Source organism: Squalius cephalus, assembly GCF_949319135.1.
Source record: "Squalius cephalus genome assembly, chromosome: 15".
Lineage (NCBI taxonomy): Eukaryota > Metazoa > Chordata > Actinopteri > Cypriniformes > Leuciscidae > Squalius > Squalius cephalus.
This window is the reverse complement of record NC_137136.1, coordinates 17,593,948-17,614,721: the sequence shown is the minus strand read 5'-3', so window position 1 is coordinate 17,614,721 and position 20,774 is coordinate 17,593,948. Positions and strand designations below refer to the sequence as shown.

Genomic DNA, 20,774 nt, shown 5'->3' with positions numbered 1-20,774 from the left:
CACTCTTTTGTCACTTTAAGAGATTTTTTTTTTATGTTTTTTGGTCTGGGAATAGTTTTATACAAGCTGCTATATGGAAACACACATACACATTTTGACAATGTCCTAGGGTTTTTTTTTTTCCGTGGATGGTCATCATGTTTTATTAAGTGGTGAATATGGGCAACAAAAGTGCTTCTTGAAAATGGGCTTTTTCGTTTTATTTTTATGTCTTGCTCTAGAGTATTTTGGGGTTGTACGTTTCTCTTCCGTATGTCTTGCAAGTGGGTTTAAAAACATTCCATTAGTGTCTCCACACACACATACACTATACACATACAGTATATGCCCTATACACAGTCATAGGAAGCACACACACTTTCATTAGTCACTTTTTAATTCCATTTCATATCTTATTAGTAGTTCTCCGACCTCATTAACTCTTCCCCTCCTCTTCTCGTTACTTTACATTACAGCTTTTTCCCCCAGAAATCTTTTCTTTCTGCGTTAAACTATTGTGTTCCTCTTTTCTTGATCCGAAATTGTTTTTCTCTCTCCCTGTCTACCTCACTCCACCTCTTTACCTCTAAATGGGTTTATTTCCTCATTTTCCCACAACCTGCCTTAGTCTTTTTTCCTCTGTGTACCTCTACTGCTTCGGTGTAGTCATTGAAATCTTCAGTTTACATGTTTGTGATGTGTAAATGGGAGTAAACCTTTGTGTGTGTGATTGTTTTTTGTTTTTTGTATCATCATAGTCTCTCCAGTGATGTCTACACTGTTAATGTTTCCTAGTCTATTTCAGTACATGGATGAATCTCAAGAATCTCAGGTCAGGGTCATATTTCTTCCCAGTATCAAAACATTTTTTAAATGTAAATTATATGAAATTATATTTGGTTACTCTGATTAAATTTACATTACTTTTATACAGTAATGACAATCATACTCATTATCATACTGCTTTTTTATCAGAATAAATTGGGAAAAGGCAGTACAACAATGTGAATACTTACAAATTTAATTTTGTTTGCATATCATGAATGAGAGAACCACATTATGGTTTATTCAAAAGTTTGGGGTCAGGAAGAATTTTTTTTTTTTTTTTTTTTTTTTTTTTTTACAAATACATTTACTTAGCTAAAAAAGCAATTAAAGTGGAATTTCTAATGTTACAAAACAAATTTTATTTCAAATAAAATCTATTCCCTTTCGAGGGAACTCGCGATGCGTCGATGACGCTTTGGGAACGCCCCCAGCGTGATTGCATCTGAAGCATCTATGTCAACTAGTCCAAAGAATGAACGTCACGGGCGGGTGACGTCATGACCAGGAAGAGATAAAAGTGCATCCGGTGCAACCGGCATTAGCTTCTGTTGCCTCAGCAAGTGATCTGTGTCGAAATACTGTCTGTCTTATTTACTGTTGTCTGTCACGTTACACACATTCACTATGGCGAAACAATTCCGTTCCCGCCTGTCACTTTTCGAGGAAAGTGGCGAGGCTCGCGAACCTTAGGTTGCTGGACCCGCTGCTGCTGAGGCAGCACGGAGAAAGCATTCCTGGGGATCGCAAATGGATCTCTCAGCGGGGTTGGAGACGGGTCCGAGGACCTTATCTCCTCCCTTACCTGGGGGATCCAGTGCTCTCTCTCCTGGATCGGGAGCCTGCTCTGCGGATTCTCCCGCCCGGGAAGAGAGCCTAATGCTTCAGTGCTCTAGTTCTGAGGAGGTAGATGTATTAAGAATTGGCAGTGACACAAATAAGGGGGAAGAGGATTCGCCATCTCTTTACCCCGCTTATGAGGAGCTGGTGGAGGTGATTACTCGTGCTGTGGATAAATTACATATTGAATGGCCAGCCGAGAAAAGAGGCTTCTTATCATCCAATATTTCACCTCCACCACGAGGCCTTCCATTTTTTCCCGATCTTCACAGCGAGCTGTCTAGATCGTTGAATAAGCCATACTCATCCCATCTTTTCAGCGCCCAAGTTCATGTATATTCTCAAATAAGGGGGTTGAAAGAGTATGGCTATGGGTCGCTGCCCCGGGCAGAACAGATGCTTGCGAGCTATCTGTCTCCCGGTTCAGCATTGTCCCTGAAGGACAATACATCGGTGGTCTCTTATATAAATCGTCAGGGGGGTCTCCGTTCGCGTCCACTATGCAAACTGGCGCACCAGATTTTCCTATGGTCCCTAGGGAAAATACTCTCTCTGAGGGCAGTGTATATTCCAGGGAACCAGAATATAGGAGCAGACACCCTGTCAAGACAGGGGCTGAGGCCAGGGGACTGGAGACTCCACCCCGAGGCGGTGGAGCAAATTTGGGAATTTTACGGAAACCGTGTAGAAGTGGATCTGTTTGCATCTCAGCACACGACGCACTGTCCACTTTGGTTCTCCCTTACTCACCCAGCCCCCCTGGGGCTGGATGCTTTGGTACAGATGTGGCCGAGGCTACGTCTGTACGCATTTCCCCCTGTTGCTCTGCTCCCAGGAGTTTTGGAGAGAGTTCGTCAGGACGGGATAAGTCTTCTGCTTGTAGCACTACTCTGGCCGAGTCGAATTTGGTTTGTGGACCTAATTCATCTCCTAGACGGGCCTCCATTGGAGATCCTGATCAGGAGAGACCTTCTGTCTCAGGCAGGGGGCACAATATTTCACCCCCGGCCAGAGATTTGGAAACTATGGGTTTGGCCTCTGAGGGGTCCCAACTTATAGAGAGTGGTCTCTCAACCGAGGTTGTTGAGACCATTTTAAGCTCCAGAGCTCCTGCTATGAGGAAACTTTATGCACTAAATTGGATAGTTTTCACTTCTTGGTGTCACCAGCGTCAATGGGATCTGGTTAACTGTTCAGTTAATACAGTACTTGAGTTTCTACAAGATCGCTTTGTATCAGGTTTATGTCCTTCCACACTGAAGTTATACGTGGCGGCCATTGTGGCTTTCCAGGCCCCAGTGGGTAATACATCTTTGGGTCGAGACCCCCTGATCACTCGTTTCCTTCGTGGCACCTTGAGGCTGAGGCCTGCAATTCGCACTAGGGTGCCGGCTTGGGACCTTTCAATAGTTAGAAGCCCTGTCTGGGGCTCCCTTTGAGCCCTTAGATTCGGTTTCAGAAAAGTATCTTACATTCAAGACCATCTTTCTGCTAGCTATTTCGTCCCTCAAAAGAGTCGGAGACCTTCAGGCCCTTTCGGTATCTCCCACCTGCCTTGAGTTTGCACCTGTGATGGTTAAGGCTTTCTTATACCCTAAACAGGGATATGTTCCTCCAATATTCCTCCAATATTCCTACCAATATTCCGAGGCCTATTGTGTTGCAGGCTTTCTGTCCTCCTCCATTTACCTCTTCGGACCAGGAAAAGCTGAACCTTTTGTGTCCACTGCGAGCACTGGACACTTATGTTCATCTGACTTCTTCGTGGAGAAAATCCGATCAGTTATTTGTCTGCTTTGGATCACCCAAAATAGGTCTTCCAGCTTCTAAGCAGACAGTTAGCAAGTGGATAGTTGAGGCTATTTCTCTTGCTTATGAGTCCTCTGACCAGCCATGCCCGTGCCCAGAGCTCATTCCACTAGGAGTATGGCGGCCTCTAAAGCCCTATTATCTGGGGTTTCTCTCCAAGACGTTTGCGATGCGGCGGGTCAGTCCTCACCGCTCACATTCATGAGGTTTTACAACCTGGACCTGGATTCTGCCCCAGGGTCTCTACATCCTACATCCCTGTGATCGACTTGCTTCGGCAATTTCGAAGCTAATGCCAGTTGCACAGGATGCGCTTTTATCTCTTCCTGGTCATGACGTCACCCGCCCGTGACGTTCATTCTTTCCATTGGACTAGTTGACATAGACGCAATCACGCTGGGGGCGTTCCCAAAGCGTCATCGATGCATCGCCTCGTTCCCTACTCAGGGAACTAGGGTTACAGTCTTAACCTTGAGATGTTCTTTTCTATTCATCACAGAATCCTGAAAAAAATATTATCTTCCACAAAAATATTAAGCAGCACATCTGTTCTCAACATTGATAATAATAATAATATTAAATGTTTCTTGATCATCAAATCAGTATATTAGAATGACTTCTGAAGGATCATGTGACACTGAAGACTGGAGTAATGATGCTAAAAATCAGCTTTGCCATCACAGGAATAAATTATCAATATAATATATTACAATAGAAAACAGTTATTTTAAAAATCCTTTTTTTTGTGGATCAAATCAATACAGCCTGGGTGAGCATAAGGGACTTCTTTTTTTTAAAAAATATTACAGAATCTTACCCCCGATTTCAAACCCAAACTTTTGAACAGTATCTCAAAAGGAGTCATTATTAACACATAGTGCTAATTTGTCAACTATTTTTTAATTTAGTCTTAGTCTCAGTCCTGTGTCAAATGTACTTTTTAGTTTTTATCATATGTAGCCAGCCTTGTCCTGTTTTTGTTTAGTCAAGTTTTAGTCAGCTAAATGTCTGGCCATTTTAGTCTAGTTTTAGTCAATGAAAACTTAGTCACATTTTCGTCATGATTATTTTGCTCAAAATTATAATCATAACGATTGTCGTCATTTTAGAAAATTATTTTTATATTTCATCAGAATTATTGCACTTTCACCTATAAGCACAAATCAAGAGAATGTCAACTCATACGCATGGTTTATTTGACCTCATCTAGTTTCCTGATTTATTAGTGGCTATTTATCATATAAATTAACACACTATCTACATTACAAAAGCTGGTAAAACAAGAAACTTCCCTCAAAGATTAAAGCAGGGAAATTCCTAATTCCAAATTCCATTAATGTTTTTCAACAGCAAAAAAAATCACAATCGCAAACAGTCAATTTATTACGACTTTGCAGATCCGATTTCACCAATCACGAACTTTGGAACCAAGTGTGCCGCACAAGTCCTGAAAAGTGAAGCCAGAGCATTTTGATCTCCCCATGGTGGCTGGCTTCAGTACAGGTCTTAAACTCCACCCTCTCCATGTAATTGAATGGGACACGAGCCAAATTAAAAAATCCAATTACATTTCAAATAATTTTTTCCCAAAGATGGTTTCTGTCATTTTTAGGTAGTTCTTATCACGCAGACGTATGTTCAAGTGTTCATTTTTCCAGTAAGTTTGGTTTTAGTTAGTTATTTGATGCCAAAAAAGGGGGTGTAAAGTCATGATTGACAGCTGTGCTTACGATTGAGTCTGTGAGAGTGGGAGTGTGGGCGGGACATTGGTACCGTGGCCCCACCTCAGGATCACTACTGCGCAGGCTCAAGCTCCGAATGACATAAACGACCATTACTGGGACATTTTGGCTTCATTTTTCTATAGTTGAAGGAAGCAGAGACACGCTGTCCATCTTTTTTTACAGTCTTATGTTTGAAACGCAGCAAAATCCGAAACTTCTTCGCATGAGCTTGCGTTTCCTGTCACTCACATTTGCATGTGTTTGAATGCAAGTCAGTGGACTAAAAAGTGTAATGTGACCGCACCTTTAGTCGTGGAAAAAAAAAAGGTAGTCGACAAACATTTTTCATCATAGTTTTCGTTAATGAAATTAACATAATTAAATCGTCAAAGCTACTCTTTTCCATAAATTGAAAATACATTGATTGTCATCTTACACCCGGCGCAATGCAGCTCCAAGCGCGACGCAAGTGTTTTTTGCTAGTTTCAGTCCGACGCAGTTATCATTTTCACATCCTGCGCCACTTTATTTAAATAGCAAATGCATTTGCGCCCATTTGTGCGCCCATGGGCGTGCTGGTCTGAAAACGAGCTGTGTTCTGGCGCATCGTTGGCGCTTTGCTATTTTGAGGCAACAGAAATAGACTGTGACCAACTGAAACCTGGTTTAAAGTCAATGGCGCAATTTTTTTTTGCTATTTAATGAGCGCGTTAGTAATGTGCGCCTATAGGCGGGTCCACAACGCGCGTACATTCTGCTTATTAAACACACAGGGACGCACATATTTAAAATAAAAGGATTACAATGTAAAAGATTATTATTGTGCACATAAAGATATGGTGGAATCCGGCTTGTCCTGTATATGGTCTGCTTGCGCACTTTTACCTCGCGCACGAGCAGTTCTATTTGCGCTCTGGTGACGCGTTCGGTCTTTCCACTATCAAATTCCGTCATGTAAATAGCGAATCTGCCATGGCGCATTGCAAATGGCCTTTAAAGGGAATGGGAGATGAGACTCTGATTGGTTTAACGCACGTAAATCTCAAAACACACCCATTACTCATTATGAGAATAGGGATGGACAAGTGAATTCGGACACGCCCTAAGTGAACTTTCGCCGGGTGCTTTAGACCATGCGCTTAGATCGTTAAAATAGGGCCCTTTACATTTTGTGAAATTTTAAAAATGTGACTATACCAGCATTTCCCTCTAGCATTTTGAGCACTATTGAACGGATTCTTAAACACATCTGGTTGGCCATTGTGTTCACACGCTCAACATATGTGACCCTGGACCACAAAACCAGTCACATGGGTCCTGACTCCTGAGATTTATACATCATCAATAAATAAGCTTTCCATTGATGTATGGTTTGTTAGGATAGGACAATATTTTGTTTTATATATTTACGGTAGGAAATTTACAAAATATCTTCATGGAACATGATCTTTACTTAATATCCTAATGATTTTTGTCATAAAAGAAAAATCGATAATTTTGACCCATACAATGTATTGTTGGCTATTGCCACAAATATACCCGTGCTATTTGTGACTGGTTTTGTGATCCAGGGTCACATAATATGTCTGTGATTGGCTAAAATGGTCAATGCTTCAAAAACATGTTCGTCTTCACCATGCGGCAACCTTCCGGTCTCTCTCTTGAATCCAACACGGAAGTGACTCAAACTGCAATTCATCGACTGGCCACTAGAGACAGGCTACAATAGAGAATCAATCCTATAGACCTCCCATGTTAATATGCCAAAATTTACAGCAGAAAAAAAAAAATGTTTACAGCCTGGTACAAAAAGTGCTTTTGGTCTATATAGCTAATTTTGCCCTTCATGACAACTGTGAGGGGGGTGAATTTTTGTATAACTCATCCGTTTAAATTATATTAAGCCTTAAAGTTGTGCATAATTAAGGGCGTGGCCACTTGAGTGACAGGTGGATTGCCGCTGTTGTCACTACTAGCCGTTTGTCTGCTGTCTGTTAACCGTCACATCACCTCCGCTAATCCCGCCTCTTTGCCCATTTTCAGTTATCCGAGAGTGACGTGCGGTGACGTGCTGCCAAGATGGCGACGGCCGGCTCCACCGACTTTGTGTTTCAAAAATACTCTTCATAAACCTACGGGTGACGTCACGGACACTACGTCCATAATTTTTTTTACAGTCTATGGTCTTCACCGAGCGTCACACAGATACACACGGGAGCGTTTGAAAGCAGGCGTCTATCAGCGGATCCGTCTATCAGTGGATATATCAGGGATCCGCTGATAGACGCCTGCTTTCAAACGCTCACATGTGTATCTGTGTAAGCTCTCGGTGAAGACATGTTTTTGAAGCGTTGATCACTGTAGCCAATCACAGACATATATGTTGAGCACGTGAAGACAATGGCCTATCTTAGACAAATATGTTGTCAAACTGTTAGAGGGAATGTATCATCACATTTTTTTTAATTTCCATACCGACTTGGTACCGAAGTCGGTATATATTTATTCACAATGTGTGTGTGTGTGTGTGTGTGTGTGTACCTGGTGTTATGTTATGGGGACCAAATGCCCCCACAAGGATAGTAATACCAGTAAATGTTGACCTTATGGGGACTTTTTTTCTGTCCCCATGAGGAAAACAGCTTATGTTTTGAAAATGTAAAATGCAGAAAGTTTTCTGTGAGGGGTAGGGCCCCTAGAATATACAGGTGCTGGTCATATAATTAGAATATCATCAAAAAGTTGATTTATTTAAGTTATTCCATTCAAAAAGTGAAACTTGTATATTATATAGACTCATTACATGCAAAGTGAGATATTTCAAGCCTTTATTTGTTATAATTTTGATGATTATGGCTTACAGCTTATGAAACCCACAAAATCTCAGAAAATTAGAATATTACATGAAATCACACAGTAATTACACAGTAATCCCATGGTCATTGAACCAGGTTTTGGTTATTTTGGCAGTGTGGGCAGGTGCAAATCCTGCTGGAAAATGAAGGAAGCATCTCCATAAAGCTTGTCTGCTGAAGGAAGCATGAAGTGCTCTGGAAATGTCCTGGTAGACGGCTGCGTTGAGTGGACAGCACAGTGGACCAACACCAGCCGATGACATGGCTCCCCAAACCAACACAGACTGTGGAAACTTCACACTGGACTTCAAGCATCTTGGATTGTGTGCCTCCATTCTTCCTCCAGACTCTGGGACCTTGGTTTCCAAATGAGATGCAAAATTTGCTCTCATCAGAAAAGAGGACTTTGGTCCACTGTGCTTTATTAAATCCAGAGTCAATGCAGCCGTCTACCAGGACATTTTCAGAGCACTTCATGCTTCCTTCATTTTCCAGCAGGATTTGCACCTGCCCACACTGCCAAAATAACCAAAACTTGGTTCAATGACCATGGGATTACTGTGTAATTACTGTGATTTCATGTAATATTCTAATTTTCTGAGATTTTGATTTTGTGGTTTTCACAAGCTGTAAGCCATAATCATCAAAATTATAACAAATAAAGGCTTGAGATATCTCACTTTGCATGTAATGAGTCTATATAATATACAAGTTTCACTTTTTTAACAGAATTACTGAAATAAATCAACTTTTTGATGATATTCTAATTATATGACCAGCACCTGTACAGTTTGTACAGTATACAAATCATCACATCTACGGAAAGTCCCCATACAACATGGAAATCTGTGTGTGTCAAGATTTGAAAGTGGTCAACTTTCACACTGAATAAAAAAACTGTACCACTAGAAACAGTTTTTTTTTCCCTTTGGTCATGCCTGGTCTCCTCTAGGGCACCAAGCAAACAGAACTGCCACTGGTTCCCCTTTAAAGAAATAGGTGCATGACGCCACCGAATGTAACACTACAAAAATCCTAATAATGCTAAAATTGTTTTCATTTTCCTAAAGCATTTTCATCTCTTTTCTTTTGATTTTGCTTGAAATATTAGCAAATTATGTATTTTTTATGCTAAACACTTCACATCCACCCTCTTTGCTTTTTTTCTCTTTTTTTCTAATGCTCTCATGAACTGGAGTTAATGTTTCCCTGGCCCGTCCATGGATCTCCTTTTATTATCAATCATCATTTATTATCAGTCATGTTTCCCTGTTTCTCCATGTGATCTCTGCTAATGATACAAGTATGAAGTATTTTATGCTTCTGTGTGTTTTTACACCTTGACCTCATCTCTTGTCTCTCACAGGGAGCAGGTTGCACTGCATTGGTTGTTGCCGTGGTAGCCAGGAAGCTTGAGCTGACAAAGGCGGAGAAGCATGTGCACAACTTTATGATGGACACACAGCTCACCAAACGGGTAAACACACTCACACACGCTTCAATAAATGGACATGTAGGCACAGCTTTATATTCAGAGAACCATACATGTACCAGTTTTCTTTCTACTTAGGTCCTTTTCAATTTTTCATGCACTTGAAAGACTCAAAAATAGCTCCCTGTATCAAATATGTATCAACATCATGGCTGACATCAGTGACTAGAAGGCTGGTGATCAATAACTGCAACATACAGATGTGCTTCTTCAGATGAGCAGCTAAAGTAAATGCCTTCCTCAAGTGAAGGGAGTACGAGCCTCTTTTTTAAAAGTGGATTACCTCAAGCTTACTCAATTGCCTCAGCTTAACTGTTTGTTGGGGGACAAGAGAAAGAGAGATTGATAAATGCTGTAGAGTCACCGCGCCAATCATCCTCATGCATTGAATTTGTCGCTACTATGGTTACAAACCTCTACAAAAAGCAGAAAAATGTTCTCGCCACTTTGACCTCACAAACATGTTGCCGTGGAGACACAGTAACAAAAGGTTTACCTTCAACTGGTTGGAAGGGTGCAGGTTGTTCCTCCATCTTCCCATCAGGTGAAACTGACAGTGCAGTGAAGATGGACAGGGTAGAATTGTTTATCAAAAACCATCCTTGAATAGAAATGCTAATGTGATCTTTCTAAAGTATTCCAGTTTTCTAATCACGTCAGTACCATTTTCACAATTTTTCATTAGTGGTAAATAAACTCTTCTAAACTGATTACACTTGTAACAGCCAGTCTTCAATAATTAATGTGCATTCATGAGGGTTGTAAATGTTTTCTTTCATGCAATTATTGTTTTTAAAGGTTACTGTGTGATGAACACAACAGAATGATAATTTTTAACTACCTGTTTACTCAGTAAACTCTTAAAACAAATGCTCTTTATTGGTATCTAGTCACATGATGATCCTTTAACATCCGTGGAGCCTTTGCATTGCATAAAAGAGTTTATAGTGGAAATTGTCTTCACACTAAGAAAAAAAGGTTCTTTTAAGAAATGTTCAATGAAGGGTTCTTTCAGGAACCCAAAATGGATCTTCTATAACATCTCTGCAAAAAAAAAAAAAAAAAACCTTCTGAAACATTTATTTTTAAGACATTCAAATAATGCAAGATACAAGTTTAAAATCATCCATACACTCTTAAAAATAAAGGTTCTTTGTTCACATCTATAGTAATCTAACTAACCCTTTAACAGCATCTACCTGTCACCAGGGGCGATTCTAAGGTCATTGGATATTCGGGGCTTCAGCCAAAAATAAAATTGGGTATTTTTATTTAAAGGAATTAATTAATTATAAAAGCGATTTAAGGGAATAAAGAAAAAGAAAGGCTTATTGTATTAGTGAAATAATTGTAACTATTTGCAAATAATATTTTAATTTTTAATTAGGCATGCATTCTCTCTAAATGAATCAAGGAAATTATAGCATATTTTCAATTCAAAAAGGCTTTAATAAATAAATAAATAAAGTTGAGTAATTTGCGTTACCGGATACTGTTGGTAGTTGAACATTTCTATTGTAAAACAGTCAAATATTAAATTTTTATCTACTTACATATTACCAGGCATCTGTTCACTTTGACATTGATGAGCTAGACCGCTGAACTTTTAGTCTTCCTAACAACAAACTGAGCGTTGCGTAATGTAGTGCATCAGAGCAGCATCAAGAATTATTTATTATAATTCTTATTTGCATCTTAAGTTTATTGCCAATAATTATGACAGGTTTGCGAACGTGAACTCGGTGAGCTCGCGCAAAACACATCTTCAGCACAGCGACTCATTTAAACGCCTCTGATTGGCCGATGTGTTCAACAGACATGTCTGTGATTGGTTACAATGCTCAACGCTGCAAAAGCACGTCGTAAGTACCTTCTAATGCAAAGGGAAAAATATAAATAAAACTGTAATATGTTCTGTTCAGGATTAGGTAATCGTGGCAGCTGTAGTCTTATTCACATTTGTTTTTCTGATTAATTGTTTTGCTCTATGAGAAAGACAATGTAACAAAACATTCGGGGCTTAAGCCCCCTTAGCCCAGCCCTAGCACCGCCCCTGCCTGTCACCTTTGTCTGCAGCGCTGTTCTTTTCTCAGCCTTGATGATATGTAGCACCGCAAGTTGTTGTGGGAGATTTCATCTCTTAGCCCTCCTTTTTGCTCTTTCTATCTCATAATTTCCACCTGTTATCACGAACCCCACGGCACACAACAAAACCTCCACGGGCATGGAAAACAACAATAAGACGACACACAACAAAAACACAGCTCCGATCACGCCGTCCTCCATCCTCAGTTGTTGTGCTGTTGAATGCTGTGCTTAAATGACGTTGCTGTTGGTCGGTTTATGTCAGGGGAAAATTTAGTTCTTGGGGAACCACTGGTGAACATGATTTCACCAAGTGCAACACTCCTGGATCAACATCTTTGTTGATCTTGGAACAACATTCTAATCAACCAATTGGATTTGAAGTATGTTTACAGTAATTTCAAGTTTAGGCTTACAACCAGGGTTAGATGTTTCTACATCAGTGTTTATTCACCTATAATTTCCCTCTGATTTTAGGGACAACTTTTTAGGGGTAAGGTTAGGTTTAGGGGTAGGGATATGGTTAGGACAAAATTTTCGGATAGGAATGTTGTTCCAGGATCAACAAAATATGTTGATCCAGGAACATGTCTTGGCAAAATCACAGTGACCTGGGAGCACCCAGTAGTTCCTATAACTACCTGGTGCCGAAGCCCGTATAGTGCTTATCTTTTGTATTTGGAGAAATGTTCAGATTGAATTGAAAGTTGTAGCTTGAGGTGAGCTAGTCTGGCAGCTGTTATAATGGTAAGGCTTCAGTTTACCACATATTATAAAACGGATAGTTCCGGTCCTTGATTCTGATTGGTTGAGCCGAGTTCAAAGCCGTTGAAAATTACTCAACAAACATACACCTGTGACCGCATTACATTAGTATTACTGCGCAACTGCCGTTTGTGATTGTTTGTTGCTGCATGTGTTGCTTGGCAACCTCTTTGGAACTATATTGCTTGATGGAGGAATAAATGTGTTGTAACATTATATTTTTTGTTTCTGGTGTTTATTTTATGAATAAAATAAATATTAAAATTAATATTTTTATGGAGTAACCGTTTTATAAAAGAAATAAGCCCCTTCAAGCCGTGTTTTACGGTGAATTTAGAACAGCTAAGGAGGTTAGCTCTGCTCCGCTCCGCGTCGTGCCTAACAACGCCCCTTAGCTGTTCTAAATTCACTGTAAATCACGGCTTCAAGGGGCTTATTGCTTTATTAAACAATGATGGCCCAGACTTCATTACAGTTACCTGCCCTTTGCCTCCCCCTCTCTGACGTCCACTTTCAACTGCTTCAACCTCTCTGACGGTCTCCCTCTCCCTCTGTCTCTTGTTCTATCTTGTCTTTGTTTGATTGTACAGTGCCTAGTAGTGACTACCATGTGAAAAAATGCTATATGGCAATACTGTAAGAATGAGGGCATTTTATGATCTAGTTTGTATATTTAGGAGATATACAGGGGCTGTTATGAACTATATTATTTTATGTGTAATAGCAGTATTTATAATCACTGTAATACTGCTTAATTGTCATTTGGATTCCAGATTCCAGAAAACTCCACTTGTAGACAGCTATGAGCATCCCTGCCTAAATTTGATCTGGTATCATCGTTTTCCCTCTCTCGTTCCCTAACTTGCCTTGTCTTTGGCTCTTTTCATAAATGAGACCTGCATTGAAGTTGGAGCAGAGCTCCTACTCTTGTATTATTAAATACACTGACCACTGTTAATTAATCAGAGCTGTGCAGTGCTAAAAAAAAGAGCCTGGTGCTGCCCTATGTGTGGAGGAATACTGTCAAATCTGGAGCTTATTAAAAACGGGAAGGTTCTCTCATCCCTCCGTTGCCCAAAGAGGATGTAATTGTTCTTTCCACCGAAGTGGCGCCCCTTTGAAGTCTCCTCATTCATTTTTCTTCAGCAGATTTTCTTATTCAATTTTGTCCTTTATTTGCTCTCCCTTTTCTGGTGCCATATGTGAGATTAAAAGAGTATTTGTGGCTTCAAGACCTCACAAATGAATCTTTCGATGCACAAGGAGGTCTTCAAGAGTCGAGAGTTTAAAACATTAAAATATTTGAAGCTCAAGATATTCTGTTATACCTCTTTCAGTGCAAAAACTTGCATCTTATCTGCTAACCACCCGCAATCCTGTTTAATCAGGTGCTAAATGTGCTAACATAGCGCTGCACTGTCTTTAAATAGGTGTATAGTGGATCAATTGCTAAAATATGCAGGCCGAGTGTGCAAATAAATGCTGTGATTGTCTTCAGTAATACCAGTAAAGTTACATTGTAATAATCCTTACTCATGAATTATGAAGTCATGAAGTTGTGTTAAATTTTTGTGAATTTCAATTATGCAAAGGGAGGTTTGTCTTGCTGCATTTGGGCATGGAATTTGCCCAGAGCAGAACCGCCAACTCTAACTGAATGCATTATCACTTAAAATATACATTTGATAAAAGTGGTCCTGACTGAAAAAATGGTAAGGTAACTCTCACCTTACACTCATTGTTTTGATCAGAATACATCACATCCAGTCGGGTGGTCACATATGATCTTACCGTTTAAAATATTTTTAACACATTCAAAGCTCAAATCAGATCCAAAAATTCCATATACGCAGATGATCGCAACTCCACGCAGCTGCCGTACTACTTGGAAATGGATGACTTCCGGTCTGTTGTTTTTTGGGGATATTTAAAAGGTGACTTTACTTCACTACTATTGTCCTTCAAAACCTTACCACAAAGATATAAATATACGGCTTTAGAGACGACTCTCTCTTATTGGACATCACTGGTCTGCAGCCATAATAGTTAACTGACCAGATGACAGAATTATGGGCTACAATGTCTGTTGTCAAGTCACCCTGGAATATCTCCCAAAAAGACCTTTAATTTGGCAGATGTTTGGGATTGTGTGCATGTATTGGCAAAGCAGAGCTTATACTTGTCAATATTCTCTGCTGAGGTGCTTTTCCTGTTGCTAATATTGTTGTTATGGCGACATGTTCCCTCAGATAAAGAACGCAGCAGCAAATGTTCTACGAGAGACTTGGCTGATATACAAGCACACCAAGCTGATGAAGAAAATTGACCACTCCCGTGTACGCAAGCATCAGAGGAAGTTCCTTCAAGCCATTCACCAGTGAGAAAAACAGCCTCCCTTCACAGACACCACAATTTCACTTAAGCCCTCATCTATGCACTTGTTACTTTAAACACACGCTGATGGACCGATAAACAACAAAAGTACTTAGTGAGCTTTAGCGATGTACGCTAAAACCGCACAAAAGCATTTGGAGTGCTTCACATTTGGGCTAAGTGGCCAGTTGTGTGATAACGTGTGATTGTGGCAGTTAGCATGTCTGACCTGCCCATGGACGAATGGCAGCTTTTTCTGATAATGGTTAGCTGTAAGAGCTAATTTATAAATTTTCATGCTTTTTTAAAAATCTGTGTACAAGTGTAGTGATGGTTTTCTGTACCATTCATCTCTTCAGAGACCTGTTTAGAAACCGGTGTAGAAACATGAAACTTAAGCTTTCTATTGTAATTCAATATTTTGTATCATCCAAATACTAATTTATTGACATTTTAGTATTTTCTGGCCTTATCAATGATCTCACCGACCATCCATATAACAAACATTGTAAAGGGCCATTCACACGAACACAGATAATTAAGACAAAGCAGTCTTAATAATCGTTCTTATTCGATGAGAACAGTGAAGTAAACAGCCATAACTATAACCAAGAAAGACACCGATATTGTTGGAATTACTTTCAGAAAGTTTTTTTTTTTTTTTCAGCTGATGAATGATAAAAATACTGACAGCCAATCAGAATCTGGCTTTAAAGTGCTTGAGTATTTAAAGAGGCAGACATTAAAACTGCAGTGCAGACTTATAATAAACAGAACATTATTATCTATTGGTGTATAGAAACTTTGCACTCCACTGTTTGAAACATGGTTATTGCATTTTTAGTGCTGCAAATAAATTGATTAAAACAACGGCTTAAAAGGGATAGTTCACCCATAAATGACATTTCTGCCATCAATTACTCATCGTAATGTCGTCCCAAACTTGTATGACTGTTTCATTTATGGGTTAACTATCCCTTTAAGACCAATCAGAAGCCTCGGTTGTTTTGGCAGTTGACTGGAAGAAAACACAAGTGCTAATGCTAATATGGCTAGAGCACTCTTGCATTTTAGCAAATTAGTTATAACTACTGAGCAAATGTTACGTCACCTAATTCAAATTCATAAGCCAGTCCAATTTGGTTGAAAACCAACATGACCCTCTGACTTTTCAGATCGTCGTAATGCTTCTGAAAGGACCACGTTTCTTACTCGTTTGGCCAAACTGAATGCTGTATCAGCTTCTTTGACTGTTAGCTCGCTAGGGCTAATGCTATTCTCTGTCTCTGTGTGGGTGCCCACCACACACATACTCATCATTTTAAGAGCTCTAATCCTCCTGTCACTGTTTTGTTGCAGCCCTGGCCGCCAATTTTAAGAGCTCCTTTCAAACCGAAGCCTTTCTTTTAAAGAAATCCTACACTTATGGAATCCTTTTAAGTCTGAAGCTTTTATGATTTACGCCGTAATTGCGTATTCATCTTGGGGGGATTCTCATCAACAACAAACAAATAAAGAAAACAAGCTGATTAAGTTAATTAGCTAGTTGAGGTTTACAACTGAGGGCCATTGGTGCTAGTGAGATTAGGAGGGGGTCTAATGGGCTGTGTGTGTGTTTGTCCCTGTTTTGTAGATTACGAAGTGTTAAAATGGAGCAGAGAAAACTCAGTGATCAAGCCAATACTCTGGTGGACTTATCAAAGGTAAGACTACTGTCCATGCACACACATAATCAACACAAATCACAGACATGGTCGCACATCAGAACCCACGCATATGCACGTTACATCTGTTAGGAAACAGTAGACACCCACACACACTTTCGATGACATTGTGTTCCCTTTCCTGCAATTTTATCATACCTACATACACGCAAACACTTTATAATTCCCAAGGCTGCAAGTACGTCGACGGGAACACATAATGCCCGGTGACACACACATACCTTTGCTTTCCCAAATATATCTCAGCATTCAACTGTTTCCATGATGACCCGTTTGTTTCTGTGGCTTTGTGTCTCCTAGCAACCTGAACAAGTGTTAAAGCAGGGATGACAGTGGGAGCGAGGAGACAGGGAGAGGGAGAGGGAGAGGGAGAGGGTGGGAGGGGAGAGAGACAGGAAGCTGAAGAGTGACATAAAATGTGTGCAATTCAAGATATTTTTCGTGATGGCGGTGTGTGCCTGTTTGGGCATTATTTTTCTGAATGTAACTGTTTTTATGTATTTTTTTGCTTTTTTTTGTGTGTGAAAGATAGTGTGTTGTGTGTTCCTGCACTGTGCACCATTTTCTCTGTTTAAAATTAGAAATTTGAAGATGTTGTACTGTGTACATGTCGTGTATGGGTATTTAAATGCATAAGATATTAACAATTGTTTTCAGTGAGCCTGTCTGGTAAGTTTTATTCCTCACTAAATTTGACAAGACCCATGCCTAAAGACAGAAAGAAAAAATATATATATAATATAGCAAGAAAAATAAACTTTATTCAAGATGTGTTCTCTAAAAACAAGTCTTAATATTTTGCTTCTGAAGTAACTATGTAATGTATTTAGGTTTTAAGGATTTTAACAAATTGCTTTGCTCTAAATACAATCCAAAAATAGTGATTAAGAAGTTTTTATCTGAATTCTACTTGTTCTGTTTTTCCTATTAAAGTATTTTAAGCTCAGATAGTGCCCTCGCAAAGCTTGGGAGACCTGTTGGAGATCTGTTACATTTTATTCAAGTATCAACTTTGTCTTTAAAATTCCAGAGAATAAACAGAACATGGGACGCAAATGAAACAATTGTTGAGACACATTATGACTTTAGAGCTATAAAATGAACATGAATTTCATAGTTCTGATGATTTAGTCCTAGAAAAAATATTTGATTGCAGATTTTGTCCACAGTTTAAGATCTCATCGAGAAACTCGAAAGGAGAAACTTTTGGGATTACTGAAGTCTTTTTTTCTCAAGAAAAATTGGAGAAGCTGAAGTCTCCATTTAATTGTATTGCTGTCTAGCCAAAGAAACCAAGATAATACAGATGAAATCAAAATGGACCCTATTTACAAATAATTGTTTGTCATCATAATCTTTCAGCAAAATATAATAAATTGCTCTTCCTCTGTTTTCCTTTTCCATTGATGTCACTATTGAATAATGCTATCCAATAACCAGATAGCTACTTGTTTTAGCAAACTCCATGCCGGTATATAACGCCCACTGTTCACAATCCAATCAGTTTCTGATGGATAAAAGCCAGTTTACACCAAGAATGATAACTATAAAGATCACTACACCAACACACGATAACATTCTATTTAGGTTGTCTACCTCTTTAAATGCTCAAGCTCTTTAAAGTCAGATGGATACTGATTGGCTGTCAATGTTTTTATTTGTTCATTAGCTGGAAAAAAATAATTCTGGAAGTGTCTCCAATGATATCGTTCTTTTGTGTTGTTATCGTTAGTTGTGGTGTGAACTTTCCTGTTCTCATACAATTTATAGTTATCGTTATTGGTGTGAACAACGGGCCTTAAAAGAATGGTTCACTGAAAAATAAATACTGTCACTATTTACTCACCCTCAAGTTGTTCCAAACCTGTATGAATTTCTTCTGCTTAACACAAAAGAAGATATTTTGATAAATGAAGGTAACCAAACAGTTGATTGACCCCATTGACTTCCATAATATATTTTTTTTCCATACTATGGAAGTCAATGGTCAATCAATGAAGTCAATCAACTGTTTGGTTACCCATATTCTTCAAAATATCTTCTTTTGTGTTCAGCAGAAGAAAGAAATACAAACAGGCTTGGAACAACTTGAGGGTGAGTAAATGATGACAGAATTTTCATTTGTGGGTCCCATCCAACCAGAAATGTATTACATTAAGAAGTAAAATGTATGGTCAACACCATGTTGACTTTATATCTACTCTTTCTATTTAATGTTTCTCATGGTCTCGTTTAGTGTTTGTACTCTTTTTCCCTTCCTTTGACTGTCCTGTAGGCTATCCCTCCCTTTACTTTACCACAGTATTTTTGTCTAACTACACTGTCATTCTCTCTCCACATAGATGCAGAGCGTCATGTATGAACTGATGTCTGAGCTGAATGACCGCAGTGAGGATCTGGAGAGGCAGATGTTAAGTCTGGAGCAGCGGGTGGAGCAGCTGACGGCCGGCTTTAACGCTCTGCCCGCTCATTTGTCGGCCACGCTCAGCTCCCAGCATGCCGCACTCATTCAACTGTTGCGTGAGCGTGATGCCAAGGTCCTGAGCCCCACTGTGCCCTCTGTGCTCTCACCCACCGCTGCCAGCCTGCCTCTAGCCAACCCCCCCTCCGGCTCCGGCTCCGGCTCTGGTTCCGTCCCGGCTCAGCCCACCGAGGACAGTCCCAACACCAGCAGCTCCAGTTGCTGAGAGCACTGGTGCGGGAAGTTCCCTCCAGGGTGGAGAGATGGATGATTAGTCGTAATGAAGAGAAGTGATGACATAACCATATACACGCATACTCATACGATGCACTGTAACTACGAGCATTACGCAGCTTAACGCCACAGAATATATCACAATGGAGGAGATGCTAACATTTGCACAAAAACCCTATGACGAAACTGCCATATTTCATGTAGTCCAAAAGAAGGACGTCCTTTACTGTTACCATGAATGTATACATTTTAGAAGAGACTGACTCAGACATGTTGACATGCATGGACACTCATACACACACTTAATTCCGTCTTTGCTACCAAAGTGCTTTGTCTATAGTTGACTGAATGGACTGAGGTGTGTGTTGCAAAAACAAGGGATCAGGGTGGTTGGGATTAGAGAGAGTATAAATAATCAGCGCCCGAGAATGTTATGATGGCGAATCATCATAGATAGCTGGACAGCACTTTTTACAGTCTGCAAGAGACTAACAGCCATTTGAGCAAAGCATTATTTCAAAGAGCGACTCTGAAGCCAGTCGATACATTATAAAAATCACCCCATCAAGGTGGAACAGCTGCTCACACGGAAATAACTGTAGAATGAGTGATTATAGTCATTTTCTTAGTGGAATTGCTTCTATTATAATGGTGTTGGAATAAGAGACTTCTAACCCCATTTCAATGGAGAGACCATTTCGAAAACTGACTAATAGTGACATCCTGTGGCCGGAATACTGAATTACATCCGCTTGGAATATTGTACAGTATGCCATTACTGAAACTTAGCTTTGTATCGCTCGGTTTTTTACTATTAATAATTACTAACGCAGTTTTAGCTCATATTTATTATAATTACACAATAGCATTCTTCTCATTCATCATGGAAATTATGATTGCTGTATAAATAACGATTTTATTAATATTAATTATAGATAAGGGAGGTGCCGTTTGAGGTTGAAATTATTTTGTAATTTTATTTTACCAGAGAGAATTAATAAAGTATATATCTATACTTGACTGTGTCTGTGTGTGAGTATCATTGTGTGACTGTCAGCGGCATATCGAGCAGCCATTAAAGGCACATACACATTAATGTTTTAACGTTAATGACCGCTACAACTGACAATACCAAATGTGTCTTTGTTTCCGTGCAGCATTAAACGTTCTTGTTGTAGGTTTTTATTATTTTTTTTATTTTTTTATAGGCCTATATTTTATCTTACTAATTGTAGCCGAAGGATCTTAGTAGGCTATAGCCTAAAAATTTTGTGGAGTTTGTACTCCATACAAGTTTGTATAGCCTATATTCAAAAGGGTTTCAAAAGTTTTAGTCATTATCTTAAATGCGCGGTTGCGATCTGCTCGTTCGCTTAGTCGCGATTTCGGACGGTAACACCTGTGTCGATAAAGTAGCTTATGACCTTTATTATGGATTTATTATAAATCTATATAGCGTATCACCAATGAAAAAGTATTTTTGTTATTGTTTGCTTATTTATTTATGTAAAGACGTTATTTGTGTGACCCGCGCGCGGTTTGAAACTCAGATTTCTCTTGGCTATAAATCCGCCATCCACTGTTTCTTAATTGTAGGCTATATAGGCT

At 39.5% G+C, this 20,774-nt stretch overlaps 1 protein-coding gene across 2 annotated transcripts in view; it reads left to right on the top strand.

The window, feature by feature from the left end:
- Positions 1-20,185, top strand: part of kcnn3 (potassium intermediate/small conductance calcium-activated channel, subfamily N, member 3) — a 65,106-nt gene extending 44,921 nt beyond the window's left edge. For both annotated transcript variants that reach the window (XM_079895641.1, XM_079895642.1), the window contains 4 exons: positions 9,399-9,509; positions 14,624-14,751; positions 16,381-16,450; positions 18,814-20,185. In XM_079895641.1, the coding sequence (XP_079751767.1) occupies positions 9,399-9,509; positions 14,624-14,751; positions 16,381-16,450; positions 18,814-19,158 (654 nt within the window). In that variant the 3' untranslated portion in view covers positions 19,159-20,185. The remainder of the gene's footprint in view (positions 1-9,398; positions 9,510-14,623; positions 14,752-16,380; positions 16,451-18,813) is intronic.
- The last annotated feature ends 589 nt before the right edge of the window (positions 20,186-20,774 follow it).